This window comes from Sparus aurata, chromosome 13, assembly GCF_900880675.1.
Source record: "Sparus aurata chromosome 13, fSpaAur1.1, whole genome shotgun sequence".
Classification (NCBI taxonomy): Eukaryota; Metazoa; Chordata; class Actinopteri; order Spariformes; family Sparidae; genus Sparus; species Sparus aurata.
Window position 1 is genome coordinate 23,276,493 of NC_044199.1, and position 19,236 is coordinate 23,295,728.

At 38.5% G+C, this 19,236-nt stretch overlaps 1 protein-coding gene across 8 annotated transcripts in view; it reads right to left on the bottom strand.

The window, feature by feature from the left end:
* The window catches only part of cblb (Cbl proto-oncogene B, E3 ubiquitin protein ligase), a 146,986-nt gene that overhangs the window by 26,571 nt on the left and 101,179 nt on the right, over positions 1-19,236 (bottom strand). For 3 of the 8 annotated variants that reach the window (XM_030438503.1, XM_030438507.1, XM_030438504.1), the window contains 2 exons: positions 16,643-16,734; positions 9,132-9,266 (listed from right to left, as the gene is read on the bottom strand). In XM_030438503.1, coding sequence (XP_030294363.1) covers positions 9,132-9,266; positions 16,643-16,734 — 227 coding nt within the window. Of the gene's footprint in view, positions 1-9,131; positions 9,267-12,403; positions 13,818-16,642; positions 16,735-19,236 lie in introns of all 8 variants that reach the window. The other 5 variants (XR_003986472.1, XR_003986474.1, XR_003986471.1 and 2 more) reach the window with 5 other exon arrangements.

Below are 19,236 nucleotides of genomic sequence, written 5' to 3' on the forward strand. Positions count from 1 at the left end.
GGCTGAAATCAAATCCAGAGAGAAAATTAAGAAGGAGAAATCTGAAAAAAACGCAAAAGGCATGGCGGAAAAACGCGAGATTCAACAATTGTTTGGTGAGTTAAAAGCATGTATCCCTGACTGCAGACCCGCAGACCTCAATGTGGGCGGGGTTAAACGTTTAACCCCGCCCACTCTTCAACATTTGACTCCACCGTCACTGTGATGCTTCCTGTTCGGTCTTATGTATTCCTCCTGTCTCCTTCCACGCTGGCTTCTCGAACCACAAGGTCCAAAAGACTGAAACCATCCAGCGCCGAGTGAAGGAAAAGAATGAAAGAAGAGGAAGACGTGAAGAAGATACAGGTACAGTAACGTCAATGTGATAAAGCGAATGAAATTAATAGTTTAATGATTGTTGTTGGAGCAGAGTGTTAGCTTGCTAGCTTACTTCGGACGATAGCAGCATTGTTTAATATTCAATAAATAGCTGAGTCGACGTGTGTTAATGTTACTCCACCTTAAATTCATCAGGGACATCTGGAAAGTTAACGTTAGGCCTGTTCAGGTGTTATTACAGGTGTCTTTACTGCTTGTATGTCAGTTAAAATGCTATTAGTTTTCCATCCCCTTTGTCATAGTGTAGTTGTAAGCCTTTGGTTTATTGTGTCATAGTTTATGTTTATTAAAGTTTACATCAGGGTTTAAGTTTAGTTAAAGTGTATTACTGTTAATACTCCACACCTTAGCTTTCCCATATCATTCATAGGCAAGAACATGTGCGTATATACACTGCACTTGCACTCTGGTTAGACTGAATTGTATTGCAATGACAATAAAGTTCAATGAATGTCATCACATTTTCATTGTTACTCTATATTAGTCTTATGTATAGCACACATCAAGCATCTGTTTTTTTTATTAAAATGTAACATCCACTGGTCACATATACTTATTTTCTCTCTTCAGATGCTTTTTGAAATATTTCACCACCAGCCCAGTGACACAGCATCAGGTGCTCCTGTCCCTTTACCTCAGCACAGCAGAGTGACACAGCATCAGGACTAAAGGCTGCACCATGCTGACTGACCATCTCTGCTAACTGACAAAGTGAGATGAGTTCACAGAGGACCAGTTCAAATAAAAAGCAGTTACACATTTCCCAAAAACAAAGATGGGAGAGTGTCAACATGACTTTTGTAACAGAGTCTTAGTCAATGCTGAAAAAATCAAAAGAAGCTGGCTGATGTACTCAAACAGAAATGATAGCTTGCACTGCTTCTGCTGCTAAATGTTTCCTCCAAAAGAATACAGACTTAATAAGGAAGGACTAAATGACTGTAAAAATGCAAGTCACTTGCTGAAGGTTCATGAGGATAGCTGGGAGCACAATACCCACATGACAACATGTAAAGAGTTGGAGGTCGTTTTACAAAGCGGCTGACAATAGATAAGAGAGAGATATGTTATGCACAGTGCCTTATTTATATTGTATTCTTTTCACTTGTTTCTTTCTTCAGTTTTTATTTGGTGTGATATTTTTGACTTAAAAGAAATAAAATCTTGAATATAAACATGCAGTTTCTGTGTGAGTGTATGAAAATTGATTGTGAAATTGACTGCGATGCAAGAGGGCGCTGGCTAAGATTTTGCCTAGGGCACCAAATTACTCAGGATCGGCACTGACCAGGAGGATATGGAAACTTTCTTCAAACTTTGTGTAGATGAAGAAAACTTGAAAATCAATGCCATGCTATGATCCGTACATCAGACCAAGACCTGTACATGTCCACCCACTTTTAAACATTATTATTATGATGATTGTTAAAGTTCTTATTGTCATTGTTGTTATTATTATTATTATTGGTGTTATTAGTATTATCATCATCATCATTATTATATTATCATTATCATCATTAATATCATTTTTGTCATCATTGTTATTATTATCATTATCAACATCATAATTATTGTCATTATTATTATTATAAACATTATTATCATTATGATCATCATTAATATCATTTTAGTATTTCATTAACATTTTTACTGTTTGCCTGCTTGTTTTATGTTAATGTTTGTTTGTTGTTAAATAATTTGTTGTTCAAAAAAAAAAAAAAAATACAGTCTAGTGATCCCTTTAATTTTGATAACATTAAGAAAGAATCTCAGGTTACATTTGATTATGATATGGTTTCTTGTCCCTCTTCGGACACTGTATTAAACAGTTCTTAAACTCTTCTTTCATTCTTTTCCTTCACTGGGCGCTGGATGGTTTCAGTCTTTTGGGACAGGAGGAATACATAAGACCGAACAGGAAGCATCACAGTGACGGCGGAGTCAAATGTTGGATAGTGGGCGGGGTTAAACGTTTAACTCCGCCCACATTGAGGTCTGCGGGTCTGCAGTCAGGGGCTTCTCGTTAAAAGACTCCCTAACTAAAGAATTTAAAGAACTGCGAGTTGAACTGAAGGAATTTCGCCAAGACACTGAACGAGATATTAAAACAATAATGCAGCAAACAGCAGACCTACGCAATAATCTGGATTTGATCGTAACCCGGGTGGACCAGCTGGAGACCAGAGTAAGCAGTCTGGATGATGGGGAGATAAACAATCAGAAAAGAGCAGAAACAATTACAGCTCGGGTCAACGAATTAACTGAACAGATGGATTATTTGGAAAATAAATCCAGACAGAACAACGTCTGTATCTACAACGTTGCGGAAAAAAGTGAAGGCACTGATATGACGGCTTCTCTCAAGAAGCTGTTCAGAGAAGCCCTCGGAATTTCAGGAGAACTTCATATCATGCGAGCGCATCGCACCTCCAAAGAGCGACAGGATTCTGCACGACCTATCATTGTTGCCCTTTCTGATTTTGACATGAAAAGAAAAGTGTTGCAAGCAGCCTGGAGTAAGAGAGAGGTGAATTTCAAGGACACACGGATTTTTTTCGATCATGACTTCACATTTAAAGTAAGACAACAGAGACTGCTGTACAAAGACATCAGAGAGCAACTGAAGGCCCAGGAGATTAAGACACACATTCTGGCACCAGCAAAGTTGAAAATGTTCAACAAGGACGGGACAACTACAACGTATCCAAACCCTACAACGGCAATAAAAGAACTGAAGGAGAGGCTTATATCAAGCAGATATAAGAAAATGAACTGTGGATTAACAAACTGGATTGCCCTTCCCATCTCTCTCCCACTCTTCTTCTCTCCCCCCTCCTCTTTTTTTTTTTTTTTTTTTTTTTCATTACTATTTTTTTGTTAATTATCAAGCAAAACTGAATGTTGGAAGAGATAAGAAGAACATTTATAGCTAATGGTGCCACCATAGAGCACCGAAGGGACACTGCAATATTTGATGAACTGAATAAGGTATGAATGCAGTTTTGCTTGTACCAAAAGTAGTCAATTAATGCAAACTGTGTGGATTATGTCTATTTTCTCTCCTTTTCTCTTTTTCTCCTTCTTAAATTATTGACTCTTTTTTTGTAGAAATCTCAGTTTTATTCAAATCTATGATATTGATTTATTTGTGAGGGGTCCCACAAAGAATGGGAGGAGAAGACAATAGGGAAAAGTTGAGGGAAAAACCAAGAAAAGAAAAAAGAAAGGAAAGAAAGACATATACATATAAGTGTTATTCAAGGAGGATAAAAATCCCTTACATTATTGCTAGTCTTTGTTTCGCATACATACTCAAAGATATCCTGACTGCATATATAGCAGATGGGTATGAGTGTGTGTGTGTGTGTGTGTGTGTGTGTGTGTGTGTGTGTGTGTGGATGGAGGGAAGGAGACATCCAGTGGAAACTATTGGCTTTAAATAGCTTGTGGTAAAATTAATTTGCTTATTCGGCTAAAGAGGAAAATAGAGATATGAAAGAAAAATTTTTGGTTAATCCCTGTATTGCTTGAGAGTATTGGCTTGCTTTATTTTGTTATATTTCTGATGGATTGCTTTACTAAGAAGGAGAAGAAGCAAAAAAAAAAAAAAAAAAGTCCAATATAAGCGGTGGTTTTCGGGGTTTTCTCTGTATTGAGAGTATGTACTTGTGAGAGGTAGAGTTTGGGGACATGTATGGATGTATGTAACTCTTCCTGTGTGTGTGTGTGTGTGTGTGTGTGTGTGTGTGTGTGTGTGTGTGTGTGTGTGTGCGCGTGTCTGTGTGCACATGTAGAGGAATGCATGGGGGGTGTATGTGAGTGAGTGTATATAGATATAAATGAAAAGGACTAAAGCCACACTGGGCTTTAATATCTTCCTCTTGTGGGGAATATGGATACTAGATACAAATAGATAGAAATTAGGGGGGGGTTAGGGGGGTTTTCTATTACAAGCTGACACAATAGGGTATGTACATGCTTACATTGTTGGCTGACACCCTGATCCTCAAGATGTTTATAACAACAGTCACCAAGGGATATCACCTCTGCCTGGGGTGGTACAAATGGAACTCAATTTTTATGTTTTTGTGTTTACCTGTTCTCTTTTTTTCAATCATTTCTTTAATTATTATTCTCTTTTTTTTATTTTTTTGGTTTATCCCTAACAACTGCATGCTCACTACACAGACGTGTAGGTCCATGTATATACATTCATGCACGCATATTCATGCATATTCACCTGGATACACATATATCTGCCGACACCACTCGGTAGGAGTACATCAGTTGGATAAAGTCAGACGAATACAAAGGATAGTCTGTCCAAGGATTTGTCAGCTGTTTCATGTGTGATTTAAAGGTAATATCTCTGAATGTCAATGGGATAAATAATGTCATAAAAAGGAGAAAGATTTTGTTGGAGATGGAGAAAGAAAAAGCGGACATAGTTTACTTGCAAGAAACTCACTTGGAAAAACAGGAACATGAAAAATTAAAGAAAATAACAAAGAGTCAGGTATATTACAGTACATATAACTCAAAACAAAGTGGAGTAGTAATAATAATTAAACCTCACGTAAGCTTTGAACTAGAAGACTGTTATACGGATAAGGAAGGAAAATATGTTTTAATAGTTGGTAAAATAGAAGGACTGGAAATTTCTTTTTTGAATACTTATTATCCACCTGACACAGGCCCTGAACTTATGGTACAGTTGATAGACTTATTAGTTACAAAGACAAAGGGAGTGGTAATAATGGCAGGGGATTTAAACCTGGTGATGAATTCAAAACTAGATTCATCAAGTACCAAGGTACATAGAGCGGAGAAAAACGCCAGCCTACTGAGGAAAGCATGCTCTGAATTGGGACTTGTAGATATATGGAGAGAGCTAAATCCAGATAAAAAGGAATACACCTGTTACTCTGGGAGACATTCAATTTATAATAGGCTTGATTATTTCTTTATGTATAAACAAAATGTAACGCTAGTTAAAACATGCTACATTAACTCAATAAACATGTCCGATCATGCAGCCATCTCCCTGACAATATCATTACAAATTAGTAAGGGCAAGAGATTATGGAGATTAAATAATTCACTTTTGCAGGAACCAGAGTTTATAGAACGAATCAAAAAAGAATTAAATGACACAGAGGACATAGATCCAATTATATTATGGGAAGGAGCTAAAGCAGTCTTGAGAGGATATATTATTTCATATTCCTCAACTAGAAAAAAAACAAGAAGAGCAGAAGAGAAACAGCTAATCGAGGATATAAAAACGATAGAGAATAGACACAGTAAAACTAATAGCAAGGAAGATAAGCTACAACTAAAACAAAAACGGACACAATTAGAAAAAATACGTATGTTTGAGATTGAAAAGTTAATGACGTTTGCAAAGCAGGAAAGTTATGATGGTGGGCCAAAGTCCTTAAAAATACTGGCTTACAAACTTAAGAAACAAACAAAGAAAATGCATATTACAAATTTAAAACCAGAACAAGCTAGAAAAATAACTGACAAGGACCAGATTGTAGAAGAATTCGCTAGTTACTATGAAAAACTATATAGGGCAGAGGCAAGTGCAGATTGCGAACAAATTCGGACATATTTAAGAAAACTGGAGCTACCAAAACTAAAACAAGTAAATAACGAAAAGTTAACGAAACCAATAACGGCAGAAGAAGTACATAAGCAAATACAGGGATTGAAAAATGGGAAATCTCCAGGTGACGATGGTTTTACAAATGAATTCTACAAAGCTTTTAAAGATCAATTAAGTCCGCTACTGATTAGAGCATACAGGTATGCATTAGATACAAGAAAGTGGGCTCAAACATGGTCATCATCAATAGTAACATTGATACATAAAGAAGGGAAGGATGCTACAAAATGTGCATCATATAGACCTATATCACTACTCAACACGGATCATAACATAATATCATCAATATTAGCGAACAGGCTAAAAGATACAGTTATAGATATAATTAATCCCGACCAATGTGGATTTATTCCAGGAAGACTCCTGGCTGATAATATTAGACGAACACTGAATATAATTGATTATGCACAAAGACAGAAGGAAGAGCTATTATTGATGACATTAGATGCTGAAAAAGCTTTTGATTTAGTAAGTTGGCCTTTTATGTTTGAAACAATTAAGAGCTTTGGTATAGATGACACATTTTGCCAATGGTTACAAGTACTTTATAGTAAACCTGTGTCTATAGTCAAAACAAATGGTACCTTTTCAAGGAAATTTAGCATCCAAAGAGGCACTCGACAAGGAGATCCTCTCTCTCCGTTATTATTTGCTATATATATTGAGGTGCTGGCAATAGCAATAAGACAAAATGAAAATATTAAAGGGATGAAGATAGGGAAAGAAATACATAAATTAGCACTATATGCAGATGATATAATCATTTATCTAACTTCGCCTGAAAGCGCAATACAACACTTATGGAAGGAGATTGAAGAATATAGCACAGTATCAGGATATAGAATAAGTGAAGATAAATGTGAATCCCTCAGTATTGGAACACAGATGAATCAAGTTATTAAAGAATGTTATAAGATTAAATGGGACACTATACTAGATATTATAAAATATTTAGGTATTTCCATTAGTACAAATTTGAATGAATTGTATACAAACAATTACTGCACTTTGGAAAGGAAGATAAGGAGGGATTTGAATAAGTGGAAATTAATACCAGACGGGATATACAGTAGAGTGGAAACGATTAAAATGATGATACTTCCACAACTTCTTTTTTAACTTCAAGCATTACCTCTTATTTTACCAGAGACCTGCTTTAATACTTGGAATAAAATTATTGCAAATTTTATTTGGAATAATAGAAAACATAGAGTTAAATTTAAAATACTAACTCAACATAAAGACGAAGGAGGGCTAGGCCTCCCGAATATACAAAATTATTATTATGCAACACAAATTGCAACAATAATGAGGTGGATGGAAGGTGACACACAGATAAAGTGGATAAATATAGAGAACGAGTTGGCAACAGGGTTAATTGGAACATTACCTTTTTTAAGGAAAGAGAGTCAAAAACAACAGCTACATCTATTCTGTATAGGAAATACTGTAAGGAACTGGAGACAACTGTGCAAAAAATTTAAAATACAGAGTGAGAATGTACAGCTCAGAGAAATGCTGCATGACCCGGACTTTATACCAAATCGAAGTGATAAGATTTTACATTCTTGGGCTGGTAAGGGATTAATTTCATTTTCACAATTTCTCACTGAGAATATAATAAACACATATGAAGCCATGGCTTCTAGGTATGGTCTGGAGCAAAAACATTTTTTTAAATATCTCCAGATAAGAAGTTATATTAAGAAAAATTTAGAAGAAGAAAAAAATGGAAATGAATTATTAAAATATTTGGTAGAAAACCGAAATAAAGGTAAGATAAAACTTTCATGTATATACAGAATATTGCAAAAATTAACAATTGTGGAAAGTAAAGTAAAAGAAAAATGGGAAAAAGAGCTATCCATAAATATCTCAGAGGAAGCTTGGAGAAAATCTTTGAAGGAAAATTTTGAAATGACACAGTCAAAACATTGGAAAGAGTTTGCATGGAAAATAAGTCTGAGATATTTTATGACTCCACAGATCACTGGAAGGATTTCTTCTGTAACAGGATCTGGTTGTTGGAGAGGATGTGGGGAAAGTAAAGCAAACTATACACATATTTTTTTTTACATGCCCGGTAATAAAGTCTTTCTGGGAAGAGGTAGAGAAAGTCATAAAAGATAGTCTTGACATTAAGGAATCCCTGACATTAGAAAACTGGTTGGGTATCAACATGCATTATAAGACAAAATTAAAGGACCGTAAGGTTTTTAATATGTTGCGCCTAACTGCACTGAAGCAGCTGACCAGGCTATGGAAACAAATTAAAACACCAGAATTACATCTGTGGTACGAAACAATAGAACAAGTATTTGAAATGGAGAGGCTTACACTAGTGGCTAATGGCAACTTGGATAGGTGGAATAGAGAATATTTTGGCTATATTGACAAGGTAATGAAGTGCTTTAATAGTCTGATATAAGACAGATGATGTGTACATGATACTTTCACATGCGCCATATGTGCGCACTTGCACACTTACACACATATTTAAACCAAACTGTTTATTTTATTTTTTTTTGTTTTGTTTTTTTTGTGTTTGTTTGTTTTTTCTGTTTTTTTTTGGTTTGTTTTGTCTTGTTTTGTTTTGTTTTTTTGGTTTTGTTTTTTGTTTTTGTTTTTGTTTTCTTAATTATGATTTGTATGTGTCTTCTTTAGTTGTTAAATGTTATAAAAATTTAAATAAAAAAAAATAAAAAATTTAAAAAAAGACCAATTCTGCGCTTAGATCTGCACCCGTTTTCACGCAAGATTGATAAATGAGGGCCACGGTTACATGAATGACAGCAAAATAATGACTTATTTGTTAATAGGGAAGCTCCTGCCTGTCCATATTGAGGCTGCTAAAAGCCTAAAATGTAATATAATTTTATATGGACTGTCTTTTTGTATTTTATAAATAAAAAATGACTTTTTCTCATTCCAGTTTGTATCTTATTTTGAAATATTTGATAGTAAGTATTTGTTATTGTAAAAGGCGATTAACAGATTAATGGTTAATCATTAACATCCCTAAAAGGAACCATCACTGGTGTATGACCATAGTTACTTAAAAATACTGAGAGAACATGAGTACCTGTTAGGCACAGAGATGCAGACAGGAGCCTGACTCAGGCAGAGGTTTGACGAAGGTATCTGATAGTTTTCTTCCACCCTTTCCATCACATCCCACTGTTGTTCTACCACAGGACTGCTGAAAGGGTTTGAGGGTCTGTAAAAGTGACCATACTTTGTCAATACTTTAAATCAGTATCACTGACACAGCTTCTAGATTCAACCTGCAATCACTGATAGATATACAATTCCATTGGTACTGTGGTCCTGGGCTGCTGTATATATAACAGCTGATCACTTTACTAGGCTTGTTTGATGCAGACATTAGACTCTGCCACAAAGACTTTAATTGGAAAGTCTAAGGAGCTCAGCATTGATCTAAAGAAATACATTATTGATTTCTTTGGAGCCATTTCAAAGCAGTTACAGGTCCCAGGATCAATTGTACAAACAACTGCTTGTAAATATAAAGTGCATGGCTCAGTTGTGTCACTGCCAAGAGTAGGATGAAAATACTAACTACAGTCTGTTGCTGAGGGAAAAATGGTCAGGATGGTCAAGAGTTAACCAAAAACCACAACGAAACTAGTCTGTCGTGGATTAGAAGCAGCTGCAGAACAGGAGTCCATTTCACATAGAGTTGGCGCATTTTAGCCGCAGCAGTGGTTCACCAATTCTCCGCTGTTGTTTGTTCACACAGAGCTAAGCAGCTCCTGTGTAAAGACGAACCTGCAAGTAATTCACATAGAAAGCCGGCGCCAGGGATCCTAGAGGCGTGACGGTAGGTGTCACGATGATGATGTCTGTGTTTTTTTTCAATGTGTTTCCCCAGGTGTCCTCCTGTTAATCTAAACATGTACCCACTGATAGTTTATAATCATATGGATACAATCATAATGTGTTGTGGTTGAGATACTAACCCACCAAACATCCTGCAAAGTGAGATAGTTACATTTGTTGCTCTAATTACAAAATTACTTAATTGCCGTCAGTAAACAGGACGCTGTCTGACTCTGTCACTTACAGGGAGGGAGGCTGTTTTCTGGGGGAAAGTTCACTGAAGTCTCGGTTGGGATGGCTGACCGCTGGGTTGATTTTTATCAAGACAGTAACTACAACAACACGGTAGTGGAGGGAGTTTTTTGCCAGGGACAGACATTGTTTTTTCAGCAGAAATATGATGAAAAGATAAGATATAATATGATAAGAATCATTAGGACAGGCCATGGAGGACATACCTTTCAGGTATATCTGCGGTATTTTTATCCTCATATAAGTTACCAAAGACACAACCAGTTACCAAGTTGCTGTTGTTTGGTCATGTAACATTACTTTGTGGGGCATTTCTCTTTATTTTACTGAGTAGGGGTGTAACGGTACACAAAAGTTACGGTTCGGTACGTACCTCGGTATGGGGGCCACGGTTCGGTACGGGTTCAGTACAGCGTAAAAATAAAAACATGTAAAAGACTAGCTTTTTTTCATTTATTTTGACCAGACACCAATTGACTGCAAAAAAAAAAAAAAAAAACATGTTATAAAAGCACAAAATAAATGGAATAAAACATAAAACAAATGTATTAGGAGGGTTCTCATTCTGTTAATGAGATACTTTAATACGTGAAGCCAGGCTCCTGTACTACGGCATGAGGGCGCATAGATGTTGATATGTATATGGCCAATTGCCTCTGTGATGTTGTTGGCACTGTCAGTGTTAATGTCAAGAGGTGGATTAAAAGCAGCGGGGTTAAGTTGTTGCACGAAAGACGTTTTTTTCCTCGCACCTGTGACAGATATGTCGGGGTGATGCCATCTTATGTGGGTTAGCATGTTTGAGGTGTTGCCAGCGATTACCGCACCTCCGTGAAACATCGCCGGCAGACAGTCTCTGTCCGGTACTCCACTCGCGTGCGGCGTGCCATCACCATTACTTTGTGCTGGGAAGCCAAAGTGCTCAGCAGACAGCTGATTTAAATAAAGCTGGCGGCTCCTCCAACTCCACACTTTCCATCACTTTACTTCTTCGTCCTGTTTTTTGTGACTACTTCTTCTTCTAATGTAATGACCGTTTCTGCCAGCTTTTAGGCTCATTACCGCCACCTGCAGTAAAGTGAGGACTCGACTTTTTTTTTTTTACTCACTCAGACGTATTCGTTGTATGACTGCATTGGATGCACCGAACCGTGACGCTCGTACCGTGATGGCACGGGACAAATACCGTTACAACCTTATTACTGAGTAAATAACCTGTTTACTGTGAACACCATCAGATCAATGCCCCTGCTCCCTGCACTGGCTTATCCATTCACACAGGTTCAGTACCCCAATGCTGCACCTCTGATACTACCTCCGGGGGTGCATCAGTAGGCTACTGTAGCCAAATTTCACCACTCGCTGCATCTGAGACTTTTACACAGAGGAGGATGCATAGAATTGGTGCAGGATCCCTGCATTCAAATGGCAGTGTGAATGGGACTAGTGTTTGCATTTAAGCATGTTTTGCAATGTGATGGGCTGAGAGGCTGGTGTGCAAAAAAGAAGAAGCCCTTGCTCAGGACTTTAAAGCTCGACTGAAGTTTGCCGTTGATCACATGGACAAAGAGAAAAACTTCTGGAGGAAAACTGTGTGTCAGATGAAACAAAAACTGAGTTTTTTGGACACAATGAGCAGCAATATGTTTGGAGGAGAGAAAGTGAGGCCTTTAACCCCCAAAACACCATACCTACTGTCAAGAATAGTGCTGGTAATTTTATGATGTGGGGCTGTTTTCCTACCAGTGGATCTGCTGCTCTAATGAAAACAATGAAGGAGGATTATTCTTTTTCAGGAAAACCTGAAGTCATCAGCACAAGATTGGGTCTTCGGTGCAGGTGGGTGTTCAAACAGGACAATGGTCCCGAACACACATCAGAAGTGTTAAAGGAATGGCTAAATCGGATTTGAATTGAGGTTTTGGAACGGCCTTCCCAAAGTACTGACTTATATTCCATTGAGAACAGGTGGACTGTGCTGAAGAAACAAATCTGTGCCAGGAAGTAGTTTGTGTCCCACTCATTCCATCACAGAAAAATGACAGTTGTAGAAATCACTGGAACTCAAGACTGCCATGATACACATGTTCTTTGCAAGCGTATCTAAACTTTTGACCACGAATGTACATTGACTTCACTGCATACTGCATTGTCAAAATGGAGGAAATAACCATCACATGTCAAAAACATCATATAAAAAACACGCACGTGTGTTTGTGTGTGCATGTGTGTGTCAGAAAAGCAGCTGAGTGACACCCTCACCTCTCTCTGTACTGCTCAGTGCACAGGTCCTGTTGAGCAAAATAATAAGCCTGTCAGCAGCCTAATGTAAGAAATAACTGGAATTATTATTAACACTTCTTTCTAAAAGGATAAAGGTCTCAAAACTGCACTGTTCATTCTCTTTATAGCACCACAGAAGAAGACTACAGACCACATACATTGTCCCAAATCATCAAGACTTTTCATTTTGTGTACTAACAAAAACACTTCCCTACTGCTGCATGGTTGTTTACCTATTGTATGTGTTACAGTATAATGCTATTTTGCTGGTAACATACAACGTACTGTTGTTACTGTTGTGTCTTTTGTAGGTAATGATTAAACCAGGCATCAATGAAGGAACTGTCTTTTACGAATGATTCAGGGAACTTCTGGCCAATCGGTAACAAGGAACACCTCTGCAGCTTAATGGTAAACCACCACTGTTACATACTTAACATGAGCATGTGACCTTGTAATATCTTGTAAAACACAGTGATTTCAAATTTTCAGACATCTAAATTTTTTCTTGGCTCAACAGCATTCAATGGCTTTATTCAGCCTCTTCAAAACATATAGTAAATTTAAACACATAAATCTCAAAACTGTACTTAAACTTAAGAAAAGATGGATAAACAACCTAAGGAATTAAACTATAAAGGTGAATCTTTAAGCAGATCAACTCCTGACTATATAACATGACTTCCATTTCACTCCATCCTCTGATGAAGGCCACTAGGCAAAAACATTAGGATGTTGGTTGACAGGTTGACCACAAAGTGTGTGCTATCTTTATATCTTTAGTTATTCAGCAGTTGAACTTTGGTTTAGCACCACAAAACAATACACTGTGAAGGCACATCCAAGAGACAAATTCTAAACACAGTCATTGATTCAATTAAAACACGTATAGACTACATGCACCTTATCTAAAAAATCACCACCCAATCACACCTGTGTGAATGTAAGATAATTATTCTTTGATCCCACATTTCTAAAGCTTCATAATGATATTCACAACTTTAACTGAGATTAGGCATACATTATATGCAACAAACATTTCAGTGGAACTGCTTTAACAAACCAAAACCTGTCTGTGTGCACAGAGTCACAGTAATATAAATAAAGGTCATGCAGGTTTATTCTAAACCGATGGGGACTTAATTCTGTGTAATATATGAATGTCAGGGCATAAATCGCTGTCAAAAGAAATTACTGATATCTGATACTTCAGATTGTCCTGAGTAGCAAACTAATGTCCAACAACCAGGATTTTAATTCTAATACACAACTTACTACCACTAATTAATGCACCTTGATGCGCGCTCTGATATGGACTGAATCAACGAGGAAATAAAACAGCATCTCCTCCCCTCCTCTGTCTCTTCCCTATGTGCAGTAGATGTAGGGAAACCTGTTGATGAAAACCTGCCAGCAATCAGGTTAGCTTCACAGACGCAGTTACCTCATTAACTGATCAAGGGGTTAAGCTACATCTCTATCTGGAGCTGAAAGTGAAAGTTGAACTCAAGGCAATAGTGGTAACTGGATAAATAATTGGACACATGGTTATTGGATTCATGTAACATATTCAGTTTATGTTTTGACAGCAGTTTCTGGAGCGCACACAGTAGCTGACTACTTTCTAGTTGATTTTGCTATATATTCATTAACTTGAGTTGTCTGACTTTGATGAAGTTAATTCAGTTTTCTTTAAATGGCCAGTTCCTGGGGGGTTGTTGCTGAAGGTGTCTGGCTGGCTGTCAAAACGAGTTCCAGCTGCTTCTGGCCTGCTTAAATGGCACTGATTGTCAATATAGAGTGTTTCATTTTTTTCTTTAATTGGTTTCTCTTGCCCACAATAGAGAAAATGGAGTGTGGGGTTTGAATTCAGTGCAGCAGATTGCAAGAGGATCTCTACTAGTGGGACAAAACATCACCGAAAGCACTGTGACTGCCCCAGGAGAGAGGAAAGAGAGGCAACATCCTAACTAATCTGACCCACCTTGGACCAAGAGATGTTTCTCTACCAAGCCTTTTTCTGGGTAATGTCTGGTCGCAGGAGATTTAAGTGGAGGTGAGGTGCGACTCAGGCTTACTCAGTAAAGGGAAATAATAGACATCAGCAGCAACATGAATAAACAACCTTTTGGAACATGATGGAAGTTTCATGTTCAGTTTTTTATCAGCAAATTTGTTGATGATGTTGTAATCATAAAGACAGTAAGACCCCCAACCATAAGGCCTGGATGAATGGAGAGGTGAGAGCTCTATTCAAAGCTAAAAAAGTGCCATCACAGAAAAAGTTGTAGAAGGTTGCAGAAATCTACGTCAAAGGAAAACTGAAAGCTGTTATCAAGGAGGCAAAGAGGAGACATCACCAGAGACTTGAAAGGAACCCTAACACCAGAAGCACTAAAGATATGTGGTGGGTGATTCAATGTGTCACTGGCTACAAAAGCCAGCGCACCCCCATCCTGTGTGAGGCCACATTGCCGGATGAGCTGAAGACAAATTTGTGCTTGCTTTGATCTCCTCAACAAAGGCTTAGCTGTAAAGTGAGACTGCAAAAGACACCCGGAGGCCTAAACAGAAAATAAAAAGATAATAACAACTGTCATAAATAAAGCTGAAGCTGAAGGCCTTAATTGACTCTGGCAGTGATCATATCCCGCTGTACAGGTAGTTTGTACCATTTATTGTTATCAGCACTCCTACAGCATCTCAATCTGCTGTGTGGACCAGTATGAGAAGCCTTACCCCACTGCAGACATTTACATTTAAGTGCAAAGACTGCCCTACCCTTTGAACATTGGAGTTGCTTTAAGAACAGTCTTTTCCTGTATTGTGGGGTAGTGACCTGCCGGTCTTGTTTGATTTGCTACCAACCCTGAATTTGTAATGTTGGAGTCACCTGAGCCCAAGAAAGTGGCCATCTGTGGCCCTCAGTCACCTATCTTTTTACAACGCAGAGCAAGATATCCAGCCAATCAATCAAGCAATCAGATGAGATTGCTCACAATCTCACAATATTTTACAACGCTAAACACAATATTTTACAACGCTAAACTTTTTCAGTAGAACCAGAGTTTCACTTTTCAGCTCAAGCTTCATCAGAAGTGACAGCTCTATCCCCTGCCACCACTATAGCCCAATACACAGAATCTTATTCTGCCTACAGCTAAAAGGCTATAAACATTCACCCATCATCATTCGAAGCTGTTCCAACCTAGACTTCTCACTGAGGATACTAGACAACACCAGTAGAAGGTCCCTTAGTCTGAAACTACAGAGAGGAGGAGGATAGAACTTTGGACTAAAAGGACATACTGTATCTAATCACACGGGTGATGTTACTGCTTTATACCACCTTTTTCAAGGTGGAGCGGGGGTTGCTAGGGGCCAAATCCAGTGACTCTATGGGCGAAGGCCAGGGTACTCCCTGGATGAGTCGCCAGCTCATCGCAGGGCCCTTACTGATGGCAGTGGCTGCCACGAAGGTGCCAACTGCACATCAGGAGCAATTTTGGGGTTCAGTATCTTGCTCAAGGATACTTCGGCATGTAGCTCAGTCCCGCCCCGGGGAGCCAGGGATTCGATTCCGGTCACTAGTCCGCAGCTCTACCCACTGAGCTACAGTCGCCCCAAACTGTACTTGATTAGCCTAAATACAAATAGTAACTGGCTATTGTCAAACTGATTGTTAGTCAAACATCATTAGATTAATAATTGTATAAGAGAAACAGCATTAAAAAGCAGTGATGCTCATTTTAGCCAATAAGGGTAAAACACTCTTGCTTTGAGAGTTGCAAGTTCTGCTTTGAGTCTGCAGCCCACAGCTACTTTGTTCTATTATTACTTAAGTTGACACAGTAATGCAGCCAAATAATCTAATCAGTGTAATACAGGAAATTAGATATACCGAGTCGTGAAGATTTGGCAAGCATGATCCAGTGATTGAACAGGCTTTTGCAAAGTATTTAATCATCTTTGAATTATTATTTTTTTTTTAATAAAGCCTTGTCAGAGGATCGACAAAAAAGTTGATTTTGCCACTACACTGCATGGATGCAGAGTATAAAAACTTGGCACTTGACACTGTGGGATCTCATGTGCCAAAGTTAATACAAACTGTGCAGTACAGAGATATATATTTCAGTATTGCCCAAACATTTCCATAATATTTTTAAAATAAACTTGCTCCTTTTGTGTGTGTGTGTGTGTGTGTGTAATACTCACTTATGGCTACTGGCAAGTGTAGACTGCGTTGGCGAATGCCGTGAGGGAAGGATGTCATACTCACCGCTAATTTGCAAACCATTAGAGAAGGCCTGCACAGACACACACACACACACACACACACACACACAAGAAGGGGGGGAATTATTATTCAAAAATACATGGACCAACTGAAAAGGCCCATATTAAATGTTTTTCACGACCTGGAATAAAACTCAAAAATATTTTATGAGGCTACAGATATCCTGTGTAGTGCAGCAGATTAGTAAGAAAATCGTTCACTTTGGTATACAAGCATGAAATTTGGCACAGATACTCTCTAAGGGCCACTATTTTGGAAAAAGGCGTTGGCCACTCAAAAATTCAATATGGTGGCCATTTTTCAAGATGGCCGCCATTGCTATTCAATGCTTATTATATCAATTATTCAAACAGTCATCCAAGCATAAAATTTGATACAAATACTCTCTAAAGGACATGTTAATGGAAAAAGGTGCTTGTCCCGCAAAAAATCAAGATGGCCGCCATTTTTAAAGATGGCCACCATTCCTGTCGAATATTAATTATTTCAATTCCTCAAATGGTGATGCAAGCATAAAATTAGGCAGAAATACTCTTCAGGGAACATGTCGCTTGCTTATGCTTATTATATCAATTATTCAAACAGTAATCCAAGCATAAAATTTGAAACAAATACTCTCTAAAGGACATGTTAATGGAAAAAGATGCTTGTCCCTCAAAAATTCAGGATGGTGACCATTTTCAAGATGGCCACCATTTCTGTCAAATAGTCATAATGTCTGCTTTGTCTGCCTCCTCTCCCTTTGACCTGTCCGGCTTAGTTAAACTTGCCAGGGATATAAAATACCCCCCTCAGGTTCATTGGAGTACACAAGCCTCTCCACCACGGCAAGGCGCAGTCCACAGAGAGGAAGGGCCACTGTTAGAAAAAGGAAGTGGCCAGTAAAAATTCAGGATCGAAACCATTTTTCAAGATGGCTGCCATTCCTGTCCTATGTTCATCGCCACTGTTTCCAAATAGTGATACAGAAAATATGCCACAAATACTCTGTTAAGGCCACTTTTTGGAAAAATTGGATGGCCAATAAAAAATTCAAGATGGAGACCTTTTCCAAGATGGCCGTCATTTCGGTAGTATGTACACTGATGCACACATGCATGTTAGCAAAAATACTCTAACGGCCACACTTAGAAAAAGGCAATCGCAAAAATTCAAGATTTATTTTTCAAGGTGGGTGTTGCTTTAATAGTGTACTCTGTTGGGACTGAGTTAAAAGGAAGGATTGAAAAAAAAAAAAAACATAAGTTCTATTCACATTTTTACCAGCTCAAAGGCCTTGTGGTTAGAGTGTCCAACCTGAGATTGAGAGGTTGTGCCCTGCCAAGTCATAATAAAGACTGTTAAAAATGGTAGCCAATGCCTCCCTGCTTGGCAGTCAGCAAGTGTTGTATTGGGGGCAACATATCCAGGAAGGTGTACATATACATCACGGTCCAGAATCGGGAAATTGGCTCTCGGCCCACCACAAGGCTTTTTTATTCACATGTGCAATTGCAAGTGAAACCCAATCTAAAACATTTGCATCTTCCACGGCACTCTGATTTGCAGCCACACGTGGCTAGTTGTTCACAACTTTGTGCAATTGGTGCATTTGCTGTCCAGAAGACCCCCCATTGTTCACCAAGCTTTTGCCATCCCCAGTCAGCAGGACTCTCTGCTTCTGGCTGACACCGAGTTGCTTGACCCCATATGCAGCCTGCCTGATATGCAGCATGTTTAGTGCAGAGCTGCCCTTGTTGGAGGAATGGCTTCATATGGCCTCTGCTTTCGGGCAAACATGTCAAGTCTAGCCTCATCTACACTAACAGCTGTGCTTGATCGATCATACAGCAGGACCACAAACTTCTCAAGGATCTCCAGGTCACTATCAGTCAGAACAGGAGGGTATTGACTTAGTTTGCTGAAGATGAGAGATGTCCCAGGTTTGCAAGGCACCTCAATCATAGACATAGTACACATTCAGGTATGGGATACAACTAGGTTCGGGTCACCTACACCTAGCCCGATCATTCATCCAGTATCATTTAAGTCCCGTGTGATCTGTACACCTTCCAGGTAAGCATACATGAACAAGTCATGTATTGCCACGCTTACCCTTGGCTCGGCTCTCACACGCTGGCACAACCTGTCAATTCAGGTGCGGCTATCTAACTACATCTATTACTAGCTAATTGATGAGGGGCTGGTAGACAGCATTTGGGACACTAAACTTAGCTATACTGTTACTACTAGTCAAGAACTACAGTGTAAGTAAAACTAGATCAGCTGACACTGAACCCCATGCTGAGTTCCACAGCAGTGAAGTCACCAGTGTGCCCTGGTTGTGTAATGACATTCACTCTATTAAACAAAACCTTCCTTAACACACTAAATTGAACTATGACAGAAATGGTGGCCAAAAATGGTCTCCATCTTGAATTTTTGAGTGGCACACACCTTTTTCCATGAGAATGTTCCTTGAAGCATATTTGTACCAAATTTGATGATAGCATCACCATTTGAAAAGTTGATG